We start from the raw sequence: 13,086 nt of genomic DNA on the forward strand, positions 1-13,086 counted from the left end.
CCATGGCAAACTCCCTCAGCTCGGTCCCTCGTTGGCGGAGGGAGCTCAGGGTCTCCAGCTGGAGCATGCGCTGGTAGAGGGGGCTGGAGAGAGTAGAGACCGGTAGGCGGTGTGAGCCCATTCTCCGCTGAGTCCCCATGTTGGCTGATCCGTTCTGTCACGGTGCGTGCGGGGAGATGAAGCAAGGACTCAATTGCAGGAGAAATGGTTATTTATTTTGATAATAAAAATGAAACAAAAACAAACTCAAACCACCCCGAAGGGGAAAAACAGACAGGCAGGCCTAAAGCTGCACACATGCAGACACGAAACACACACAATGAGAAATGACAGATCAGCACAGGATGACAGACACCAGGAGAATAAATAGGAACCAAACGAGGAGGCTAACGAGGGAGACACAGGTGGAGCAACTAAAACAATAACGAGGTAACAAGATGGGAGGGGCAAGACAATAGACAGGAGAGAGCACATGGCAACAGACAACACAACACAAGCCATGTGCTCACCGAACACAGTCATCTGGTGGCCCTCCTGGGCACACCCGCTGAAGACTGTGACACTACTATTGTTGTTGTTGTTATTATTTCTGTTGTTTCTAGAAGTAGTAATTTTGATAATAGTCAATAGAAAAAATATAACCACACATATTGTTTGTCCACAGAATAATTACACATTATTAAATAAAAAGCATCCCCGCAGGAACCTCTACCTCCGCCAGCAGGACCTCAATTTCAGACTAAATAAAGTTTTTTTTTTTTCTTTGTGCTGCTCATTCTCAAGCATACAAAGTCGGATATTGGCGTGTGCTCTTTTATATGGTAATGATATTAATTAGGGGGCGTTTACAAGGCGGAGATCTGACACCAGTCAGCTGCGCACAATTTCAAGATCATTTGCGATTTATAAATGTCACATCTAGAAGAGAGGCGTACGCACGTGGTTTTGTGCGCACGTTCGTTTTCTCTGAATCGCACTTATGCACTTTTGAGAAATGATCTTAGAACAAATTTAGGACTGTTTATAGGCAACATTTTATAAATGAGGCCCCCAGGTGTCCACATGCTTTAGGTCATTTCAATATAGTATTCAAGATAGTATCGATTACTGAGAAAACTATAATTCGTTATCAGTAAGGATAAAGAAAAGGATGGGAGCTGAAGTTTTTGGGTGTGCCAATAATTGCTAATAGTTTTTTGTGATTAAGTTTTATGATATATGATTTAACATTGTGATTTTAATGCAACCAAACCTGTTAATCGCAGACTTTGACATTTGTTTTGCAAACAAATATTGACACGGACAAGGGAGTTTTGGTAATTGTTCGGGTGGAGATATAGCTAGAAGACTGCTTTAAATATTTAAAGCAAAGCTCAGAAATAATTACTGTATTGAACTGCATTATTAAATAATCAAAATACACACCCAACTTGTAAACAATCATTAATTCCATCATTTAATTACAATGTTTTGATGGCAAGGTAATTATGATGTCAACATTATGATGTTTTACCTGTTTCTTTTGGCTTAGTCAGGCATGTTGGTTTCTTGATTTTATATGCAAATACGGTTTATATGCAAATTACTAGCATCTTCTTAAACAATCTTGTGATTAAGGGCATTGTGTGTGTGTATATGTGTGTGAATAGCTTGAGGGGGTTTGTAACCAATCCAGTACAAAACCTGTCACATAGCATGTCAAATCCTCTCTCTTACCCTATAAGGCAAATGTCTCAAAGTTAATGGATTTAAAAGATTACATTATGCATAAACTTATTCAAACCCTTAACCAATTTTAATGCTACTTCATTTGGTTTTAATGCTGAGGGTTGACATTAAAGGGGTCATATGATGCGATTAAAATTTTTCCTTTCTCTTTGGGGTGTTACAAGCTCTTGGTGCATAAAGAAGATCTGTAAAGTTGCAAAGACTAAAGTCTCAAATCCAAAGAGATATTCTTTATAAAAGTTAAGAGTCAACCACGCCTATTAAAACGGCTCGTTCTAACACGCACCCACATGTCTACGTCACGATGTGGGAAGATTTGCAAAACGCAGCCCAAATGTTCACGCAAAGAAAGAAAGCATAACTTTTATTCTCGCTGTAGTATTGTAGCAAATAAAAGTAATGCTTGTTACATACTGACACGACTAGAAATCAGTGGTTAAGTTGTATTTACAACACTGTTCCAGAACAGTTCAACCCAAATATTCAGATGTGTCCAGCGCATTTTATGGAGGATGGATGAGGACGGTTTCCTGAACCAGTAGCCTAATGCGTGCGTCTATGGCACAAAGGCTGTTTCTATAAAGTTGGGCACTTCCAACTTTGCAAGGACAGACTGGCGCTTCTGAATCCCAGCCTGTAAGTACGTTTTTTTATATTTAAATAATTTGCCAATGATGATTCAAACGCGAGTTTTGAGCAGTGTAGAGTAGGCTTGTTGTTTGTTGTTTCTCCGATCACAAATGCAGACATGGTTTTATGTTTACGCGGCGCAATACGCAACGCAAAGCGTAAAATTTTTTTAACCTTAAACCGCATAAACACATTGCATTACACCAAATACACAAAATAATGTTCCTTTTAGCAACGTCATATGACCCCTTTAAAGTCATTCTCAGGTGTATTTTTGTTGTTTCAGTGATACTTGATGTGACTAATTACCAAGGAGTTGACAAAAAGGTAAACTGACACTGTACAGCAGATATTTAATGTTTATTTACAACATGATATTTACATTTTATCTCGTAAATACCATACTGAGATCATGCATTCAATATCAGAACAGTTTCAAATATACCTTTTAAGTGCCTCAAAAAGCTTACTTTAAAAAAGGTTTTGCTGAGTGTAACTGCTCATATTGCATCATTATAATCATGTTAGTAGAACATAAAAAGCAGAAGATAGGAAAATATAACTAAAATTGAAATATTATGATTTACAGTACAGTGAAAAAACATCATCGGATTGGAGAGACTGAAGCAGATTTTCTTTTTGTGCCATTGAATATCAGTCTAAGTTTACGTTTTATGACTACAGTTTTAGATATGGCAATATCTGTTCAATTACAGGGAACCTTGTTCTTGTAAACATCTACATTCAGTTCAGAGATCAATGTTAAATTACTTGCAATGCTTGTCAGTAGGCCTACAACATTATAGCAACTGATATACAAAGTGAATGTGCTATGGTTTACACGCTAGTGTTTATAGTACTACACTAAAACACTTCAGATTTAGTGTTCAAATTGACCAGTAAGGGGGAATTATCAGTTGAGCACTCTGATTTCTTCTATACACCATTAGCGTTTTTAATTCTACTTAACCAAATAAATCTAACAATTCATAAGCAAAGCTGAAAATGGAGCATAAATAAAGGTAGTGGAACATGTATGTTGGTTGAAAGATCACACTGACTGTGAATCTTTTGAAAGGAGAAATCCATTCCATACGCTCTAAACACACAGGTGGAGCTCAAGTGGCAGTGAAAGATAGGGAGCTATTTAGTGATTTATAGTGTAGTAGACAGAAAGAGACCCCTCCTGATAAAAAAAATGAGACCCATTATTTATGATATTAAGAGAAACAAAGCAAATTATCATAACAAATGGGGACTTGAATTTAAAGAGGTAGTCGGGGCATATTCTGTAGTAGACAGAAAGAGACCCCTCCTGATAAAAAAAATGAGACCCATTATTTATGATATTAAGAGGCTTTCATTTGACAACTACACAGTGCATGAAAGAAAATGTTTGAATTTACATTATTGGCCAGGTTTGTTATTATTTAAACTGCCAAATGATAAAGGCTGCTTTTATGCAACAATAAACAATGAAAATCTTATATTGTTACATTCTATATAATCTGCAACGAGACATAATTATTGTCTTAAGAAGGTGCACATTATATTTACAAGGAAATTACTGCAGACGTCACACAAGGTTAAGGCGCAAGTGAGGTCCCCTTTAAATCAGACGAAGGGCCAGAGGCAAACTATGGTTGGGATGGGAGTCATTTATGCCTTTTAAAGATGTTTTATTGTCATCTTTAGAGTGATTTGTGGCAAATTCTGCAAGGATCTGGAGTTTTTAAGATGGCTGTAGGATTGGTGAATCCATTTCACTTTATCTAGTAAGACTGCATAGTTCAAGGTTTATTGTTTTCTAGTTTCCAGTTATGAGAAGAGAATGGATTTCTCAAGAACAATGTCTATGGCAGTGCTGCCAAGATGTGTAATGTTTTGTTTATTGACATGCTCCCCATCATAAATGTCCAAATGGACTTTATTCCGCTCTGCAGATAGTAACAGCTCCCCCTTTTTACCATGCTGGCTTATAATGTTCAGTGTTAAAATACAACCAAATGTGGTACACACCAAAATATATAACAAATAACTTCTACATCTCATTTGAAGCATTACCATATCCTCTCTAAGAAATCTAAACATTCTTGAAACTTCATTATTTTTCATGTGCCAGTTTTCAAGGTACATGGAAAAAAACAAGATAATAAAAAAGAGAGGCTATAAGTATTTAACACTGCTAATAATTGAAAAGACTGAATATAAAAAAAATATATATGAAAATGATTCTGCCATGAATGCTGTGCAGAATAAACGGTTTATGATGTAATTTTATACTGTCATGTCAAAATGAAAAGGAAAGTGAGAGAAAAAAACATCTGTATATTTAACTAAATATATAAAAATGAAAAAATATTAAAGCCAGTCTTATATAGCATTATTATTTCCATCATTAAAAAAGCCCATTTGCAATATCATGCAGAGCAGGATAAATGTCCTTTTGTGTACATAAATTAAGCAACTAAAGAGGGCTGAGTTTGTGATAATGTGAAGATTCTCTTTTCATCGTAGCAACAGTTCCTGCCTGATGCTAAAGCTAGAAGGGCTTGCTTTAGCTCATCCATCTGAAGTCCACCATGTGCCCCTGAATCATAACGACGGCCATAGCTAGTGGGGCTGAAAGATGAGGAAAAACCCATGGAGAAACCTGAGCCTGTAGCATCAAAACTTCCCCTTCTAGAGCCTGATCTTGAACCAGTTCTGGATCCAGACCTCGACCCTGAAGTTGATCCAGAGCCACTGATGCTGTATGGGCTGTAAAGGCCTTTACTTGACTGAGAGGACGCCTCTAGCAACCTCAGGCCAGATCCTTCCTCGATCATGCTTCTGTCCATGGCATCCTTGTATGAGATCTTGAGTTTTGTTTTGGGGCAGGTGAGGTATTTTGAATATCCACTGACATCTCTCAGTTTCTGTGCAGTGCGTGCATCTAGAGTGCCATTCTTGACAGCATCATCCAACGATAGTCTTCCTGAAACATCCGGTTCAATTAAACCACCTGTTAGGTACTGGACTTCAAGGAAGCGTTGACCAGCTTCGTAGTAGAGCCAACCCTTCTTTAAGGCTTGAGCGGCGGACATTTTGGTTTTGGTTCTTGGATCTTCAAATCCCTGAAAAGCTTTCTGAGCAAGGTTGATACGTTCAACCATGATCTTGTCCACCAGCCCTTTGTTCATTGCATCAGCAACAGAGAATTTCTCTCCAGTGTTTGGGTCAATAATTCCTCCTGTGCATGCTTGTGCTTCTAGTAGTCTTTGACCGGAGATATTGTCAACTAGATTCCGATGCATAGCCTCCGTAACTGACACCTTTTCCAAAGTATCTGTATCTAAAATTCCAGCCACTGGTCCAGTTTCCTCGGTTGGATCAGTCCAGGTTGTGGCCGGCATCTTTATGGATGGAATTGGACTCATGGGATAGGATGAGCTGGATCCAAAGGAAGATGATCGAGATCTGAAGCCACTCATATTACCGGAGAGCATGTCTGCAAATTCAGTTATGGAAAGGGTACCAGCACGGTACTGGTCCAAAGATGACTGGTCTATGAGGCCCTTGGAGATTGCATCATCAATGTCATACTGCCGTCCAGACCTTCTGTCAATGATCATAGACTTAAAAACACCATCTGATGATGAGGTGGTAATTTCTTCCCATTCACACTCCTGCTCTGCAAGCTCAATGTATGTTTGATGGTCAATGAGTCCTTTGCTGTATGCCTCATACACAGACATTTCTTTTCCCGTTTCTGGATCTACGATGACAACTCTACGTTTACGGACTGAAGACTTGGAGGATGTCTTTCTTTCTCGTTTCTTTTCTTTCAGCAGTAAAAGTGAAAGTCCAGTTTCAGGGTCTGTCATGCAGCGCTCCATGAGCTGGAGGTAGGTCAAATTCTCTTCTGTGTTTGGATCGAAGAACCCCTTTGTGTCGTCAGAGGGATCAGTGAGAATACCATTCATCTCTTCATCAAAGAGACCCCGTTTGTAGGCCATTTCAACAGGCAGTCGATGACTCTCTTCAGGATCAATGATTCCACCGGTGGCTATTTGAGCCTCAAGCAGACGGATACCATGGTCTTTCAGAATAAGACCTTTCTTCATAGCCTGGAACAGGGAGATCACCTTGCCAGAGTATGGATCTTTGTAGCCGGTCACAGCTCGTTCAGCAGAGAGGAGCTTATCTTTAAATTCTGGTCCCACGACTCCCATTTTTACAGCTTCAATGACATTCATTTTGAGATTTTTGATCGGATCAATCACATACCCAGTAGCTGCCTGAGCCTCCAGAAGTTCAAATGCAGTGCCTGGTCTGATCATGTTCTTCTTCATGGCTTGGTAGACTGACAGTCGATCTTTGGTAGCCTCTACATACACACCTGCAATAGAGCTGATGCCTTCAAGATATTTCTTCAGGTCTTTACTAAGGTCCTCCACAGAAATGGTACCCTCCATGAGAGCTGTATAGGTTTTCTGATCAATAATTTGAGAGCGCAACAACTCATCTGGGGTGATCTGCTTTCTAAGGCCCTTAAATAGAAGTCTCTTGTCTGCCAGAGACAACAATCGTAAGCCACTCTCTTTATCAACCTTACATCTGTTAAGAAGTAGTGCATAAGACAGCTTTTCGTCTGTTGTAGGATCCGTAAACTGTTTGACATCTCCACTTGGATCAGATATCCTGTCACTGGTTTCTTTGTTTATGTAACCACGTTGCATGGCGACATCAATTGGGAGGTGGAAATAGTACTCTGGATCCATGAGGCCACCTGTTGCTAACTGGGCCTCCAAAAGCTTCATGGCATAATCCTCAGGAACGAGGTCCTTTTTCATGGCTTGGAACAAAGAAATCACTTTACCGCTATAGGGATCCTTGTAACCTGTGACTGCTCTTTCAGCAGACAAGAGTTTGTCATGGATCTCTGGGCCAACAAGACCCTTCCGGACGGCCTCATCAACTGTCAACAATTCATCTTTCACAGGGTCAGTGATGAATCCTGTTGCTGCTTGTGCTTCCAACAGATCTATGCCAATGTCAGGCTTTATGAGACCTCTCTTCATGGCTTGGTAGATGCTAACCTTAGCATAGTTATCTGAGAGTATTCCAGCAATGCTGCCTGTTCCAAAAAGATACTGCTTCACACTTGGCATCTCCATAACCTCCCGAATCTTTTTCTTGCCTTGTTTGAGCAGGTTGTAAGATTCTAGGTCTATAATGCGAGCTCTGTAAAGTTCATCAATAGTAACCCGGCGTCTGATGACATCACACGACATACTCTGCTCAGTCCTGATGATCTCTCTTTGTTCAATAATTTCAATTACAATAATGACCATTCTCTCTTTTGTGATTTTGCCGGAGCGGTACTGTTCAAGAAGCCTTTGTCTTTCCTCTTCTGGAAGCAAATCTGATTTCATGACTTCCCATAAAGTCACTTGTTTCCCTGCAAAACTCTCATGTGGTATGTCAATTTGAGTGTTAGCTAAGTCCATTTGTGCTTGCTCCTCAGTGTAAACATAGGATTTCTCCGCTTTCTCTGGAGTCTGGGCTTTAGAAAGGTGCAACAGGACAATTCCAAACTCTTGATCAGTCATACAGCTCTCCTTCAATTGTTTGTATGTGACATTCTCATCTTTGGTAGGGTCAGTGAAACCTTTGATGTCATCTGTGGGGTCTTTAAACGATTTGGCTAATTGCTTGCTGAAGTAGCCACGCTGAATGGCTATATCACTGGGAAGTCGATGGCTATTTACTGGATCAATTATCCCTCCAGTAGCCTCCTGAGCCTCTAGAAGAGGTATGGCATGTTCTCTTAGAACAAGCTGTTTTTGCATTGCTTGAAGAAGAGAGATCTTATTACCAGTGTATGGATCTTTGTAACCAGTAACCGCTTTCTCTGCGGATAGCAGTTTCTCATGAAGCTCTGGACCAACAATGCCAGCCTTAACAGCATCATCCACTGTAAATTTCTCATTCCTGATGGGATCAACTATGTAGCCAGTAGCTGCTTGGGCTTCTAGCAGGGACAAACCTGTGTTTGGTGTCAGTAGTTTCTGCTTTACTGCTTGGTAAATGCTGAGTTTTTCCTTGTTTTTTTCTAAAAATACCCCAGCAATGCAATCAAAACCTCGCAAGTAGCGTTTGATGGAGTCACTAACTTCTGCGGGTTTCTTTTTGCCTTGTTGGATTTTATCATAGGTGTCTTTGTCAATGATTTTAGATTCAAGCAAGGAACTGGCTGGTACAGGACCTCTGAAACCTTCAAAGTTGTCCCATCTCTTCTTTTCTTTTTCATCCACTGTAGTGATCACAATCTTGATCAGTTTTTCAATAGTGATTTTTCCTGTTCTATACTGCTGAATAAATTCAATCCTTTGTTCTTCTGTGAAATATTCAGAGTTGATAATCTCCCAAATGGTGATTTTTCTTCCTTTAAAAAGTCCACTGTGTAACTCAACCGTAGCATGGCTCAAGGTCTCTTTAGTTTGTGCGTCAGAAACTGGTTCCATTTCCTTTGACTTGATTGCCTTTTCTTTTAGTGGCAGCAATGGGAGACCAGTCTGCTTATCAGTGATGCATCTTTTCAGCAGTTCAACATAAGTGACATGTTCTTGTGTGTTGGGGTCAACAAATACTGTATTTGTGTCTGATGGGCTGCTTAAGTTTTGGTTCATCTCCTCATTTAGGTAACCACGTTTATATGCAATTTCTGGAGTTATGCGGTAACTTTTCTCAGGGTCAATAATTCCTCCAGTTGCAAGTTGAGCTTCCAGCAGACGGACACCTTGGTCTTTCTTAATGAGATCTTTTTGCATTGCCTCAAACAGGGATACAGTTTTTCCAGTATATGGATCTCTGTAACCACAAACAGCTCTTTCTGCAGACAACAATTTTTCATGCAGCTCTGGGCCAACAACACCACTTTTGACTGCTTCATCAACTGTGAGCTTTTGATTTTTCACTGGATCAATTATGAAGCCTGTTCCGGCTTGGGCCTCCAGAAGGTTAAGTGCAGGCTCTGTTCCAAGTAAGTCCTTCTTCATGGCTTCGTAGAAAGACATCTTTTCAGAAGTTGACTCAATCTGCACTCCAGCAATACTGTGTGCCCCCTTTAGGGCTTTCTTGACAGGTTCAAGCTCAGACACCTCTTTAAGAGTAGCTTTTCCATTGTGCAATTTGTTGAATAAATCTTTATTAATAACTTTTGCTTCTAGAAGTTCAGACGCTGGCACTGATGATCTCAAACCATCAAACGCAGGTTCCTTCATGTTCTCCTTGTCCTCTACAACAGTTATTACAATTCTAATTATTTTTTCAACTGTAATTTTGCCTGTCTTGTATTGACGGATAAGATCCTTTCTCTGATCTTCAGTGAAGTACTCAGAGTTTATGACCTCCCAGATCGTGACAGTCTTTCCTTTGAATCTTCCAAATGGAACTGTTAAGTTAGCCTTACTAAATACATCTTTAGTTTCCTCATCGGTATAAGTTCTTTCAATTTGGGCTGCTTGTTCTGTGATTGGTAGTAATGGAATGCCTGTCTCAGGATCTGGTTTGCATCGCTCCAGTAACTCACCATAAGTGAGGCTATCCTGAGTGTTGGGGTCAATGAATGCTTTTTTGTTAGCAGGAGGGCTGGAAAGAACTTTGCTTAGGTCTTCATCGAGTTGACCTTGTGTGCATGCCATCTGGACAGGTATACGGTGGCTATTGACAGGATCAATTATCCCACCAGTTGCATATTGAGAGTCAAGAAGTTTAGAGGCCTGGTCCTCTGCAATTAAACCTTTTTTCATTGCTTCAAATAGTGAGATTGTATCTCCAGTGAATGGATCTTTGAATCCTGTGGCAGCCCGTTCGGCAGTTAACAACTTGGTGTGCAACTCGGGTCCAATCAAGGTATCCTTCACAGCTTCACTGACGGAGAGTCTTCTGTTCTTAACGGGGTCAGTTATGTAACCAGATGCAGCTTGGGCTTCGAGAAGCATCATAGCTGTGCTTTGTGGAATCTTCTTGTCCTTCAAAGCTTGATAGATACTCATTTTCTGGTTGGGTTCAACTATTACACCGCCAATGCAGTCTTTACCTTTTAGGCACATCTTGACCTTGTCGTTCTTAGAAAGCTCTTGCACCGTAGTTTTGCCTTTCTTAAGCTTGTCGAAATCTTTTTTGCTGAGCACACCAATCTCATGAAGTCTGCTTGCAGGCACCTTGTCTCTGATTCCATCAAATGCCAGGGGTACATCTTTTTTCACACCATCCACTTCTGTAGAGCCATTTAGGACCTTCTTTGTTGTTTCTACCATGGTCATTTGAACTAACTCTTCTTCGGGGACATTGTCAGTTTGGATTTCAATCTCCTTGGTGCGGGATGGCTTCTGTGAACTCTGAAGCTGCTGGAGTTTTTCTCGCAAGTTCTTGTTTTCCTCTGCCAGAAGTTTCTCTTGTTCAATTCTTTTCTTTTCAAGTTCTTGCATTTCTTTTTGCTTGGAATGCATCTCTTCCTCAGCATCCTTTTGCTTTTTGATAGCATCATCCATGGCAGACTGCAGTTTCTTTTTCTCCTCCTCCATTTGCTTATTCTGACGCTCCTGTTCATCTTTGAGTGCTTCAGCCTTCTTAACTTCATCTTCAAATAGCTTCTCCAGCTTCTTTTTCTCTGCCTCAACAGCTTTCTCTTTGTTCAGCAGTGTTTCTTTTTCTGCTAAGAATGTTTGCTGGAGAATAGTCTTTTCCTGCTGCAACTGATCTTGTTGTACATTGGCCATCTGCGATAAAAAGTATAAAACAATAATTATTTCAATGCATGACAAAAAAATCAATGTACAAGGAATAATAAATTCCTTTTTTATAGAATATTTTATATATATATATATATATATATATATATGGTTATGATTGGATGTGATTGGTTCGTGTGATAAATCCCGCCTCTTGTTTTCGTGCGAGCTCTCGGCTGAATGAAGAAAATGGAGATATTGACTAATTATAAAGTAAGTAAACAACTCTCCTGCTTAGATATCACTACTTTGCGTCACATCAAAATGAAACAACTTGAAAACGTGATGACTGTGTCAGTTTTTAGTGAGCATTCAGCTTGATGAAATGAAAGATGTATCTTCGTGCCTGTGACAAAGTTTAAAGGCCTTTTATGACAATGACCCGAAAATAAGTTGACTTAAAAAGAACAGCTGAACATCAGTTCACAAATAAAAAAACGGAGTGTCTATTTACAAGTGCAAATAGCGTCTTGTTGGCAGAGGCTATTTACACTAACTCCGCCCATCAACGTGTGATTACAAAGCATTACAAAAGACTACTGTCTAATAATAGCTCCAGTGGCGCAGATGGTAAAGTACGTGTTGAAGTCGTTTTTGACGTGATCGACTAGGGTTCGAATCCGCGTTTTGCCAAACTTTTTTTCCTACTTTTTCAAATCAGATATCACGTTGTTGTTATTGTTATTATTGCATACTGTTTTATATTGTACTACAATACTGAGGTGCAGATAATTGCCACTATCTGCAATAAGTAGTATAAATAGCAGAAAATCCTGCTAGGTGTTTTGTACTTAGTGTAAACATTAAGTGTAACAAAGACATTAATTATTGAATTACATATATAATATATATATATATATATACAGTATATATAACTGCCTCCTCATTTTAAAACACCACCGCACGCCACTGATATATATAATTTTACATTTTGAGATGGTTATATTTTTTCTTATATAATTACATAATAACATGCACCTGTCAGTGTACCTTTTAATTAATCTCTCTTGTATGCTGTGGTGTCATATTTAGGCCTATATAGTGTTTTGTGTTCATGTGATTCTTTTGCTACAGCGATTTCCATTGGAAAGACAAATAAGTAAACTGCTTACGCTAAACATGAAAAATCTGTTATCGTTTACTTGCACCCATTTGTCACAAACCTAACTTACTTGCTCTTGTAGAACACAAAATATTTTGAAGAATGTTTTAATTGTTTTGTCCATACAATTAAAAGTAAAAAGGTTGAAAAATAGTAATGAACCCCATTGACTTTCATTGTACAGGAAAAAATACTGATACATTCTTCTAAATATCGTTAAGTTCCACAGAAGAAAGTCATACATGTTTGGAATGTGAAAAAATTATGATTTTTTTTTTTTTTTTAATTTTGAGGTAAACTATACCTTTAATATGTATTTACATAATTATCTTTTCAATGAAAATCTCTGTAACCACAGAATCCAATTAATACAGTAAACTATATAAATGACAACTTTACTGCATACTACAATAGATATTAATTGAAAGGTACACTAATATCTAACAAATTAACTACATTTAGTTCACTGAATAAATAAGTAAATTATGGAAATTTTAGGAAAATTACAACATTATAGTGTTCAACTTACAGACATTAGATATTAATAACAAATAAATAGTGATACCAATAACTTGCAAATATGGGCTGTATGACATAACTGTATACTAAATAAATGCATTTATGCTATTCAGTAATTATTTATACTGTATCATGGACACTGTAATGTAAAAAGGGACCAGAACATCTTTGTTCATGACAGTTGCAGGCTTTCTTACTACTGTGACTGGCAACATGCAATTTACATGAACAAAGGTTCAGAAGTTGTATGAAAACTGTTAATTGTTAATTAAGGGGTTTAAGGGTAATATGTAAAACACTAGGCCACAGTACTACTACATATAACAA

At 38.7% G+C, this 13,086-nt stretch overlaps 1 protein-coding gene across 8 annotated transcripts in view; it reads right to left on the reverse strand.

Moving 5' to 3' along the window:
- Positions 1-3,589: 3,589 nt before the first annotated feature.
- LOC107748698 (plectin-like) overlaps positions 3,590-13,086 on the reverse strand; it is a 102,651-nt gene continuing 93,154 nt past the window's right edge. For all 8 annotated transcript variants that reach the window (XM_016563633.1, XM_016563631.1, XM_016563638.1 and 5 more), the window contains one exon: positions 3,590-11,126. In XM_016563633.1, the coding sequence (XP_016419119.1) occupies positions 4,818-11,126 (6,309 nt within the window). In that variant the 3' untranslated portion in view covers positions 3,590-4,817. The remainder of the gene's footprint in view (positions 11,127-13,086) is intronic.

This window comes from Sinocyclocheilus rhinocerous, unplaced genomic scaffold (genome assembly GCF_001515625.1).
Source record: "Sinocyclocheilus rhinocerous isolate Xijiao unplaced genomic scaffold, SAMN03320098_v1.1 scaffold499, whole genome shotgun sequence".
Lineage (NCBI taxonomy): Eukaryota > Metazoa > Chordata > Actinopteri > Cypriniformes > Cyprinidae > Sinocyclocheilus > Sinocyclocheilus rhinocerous.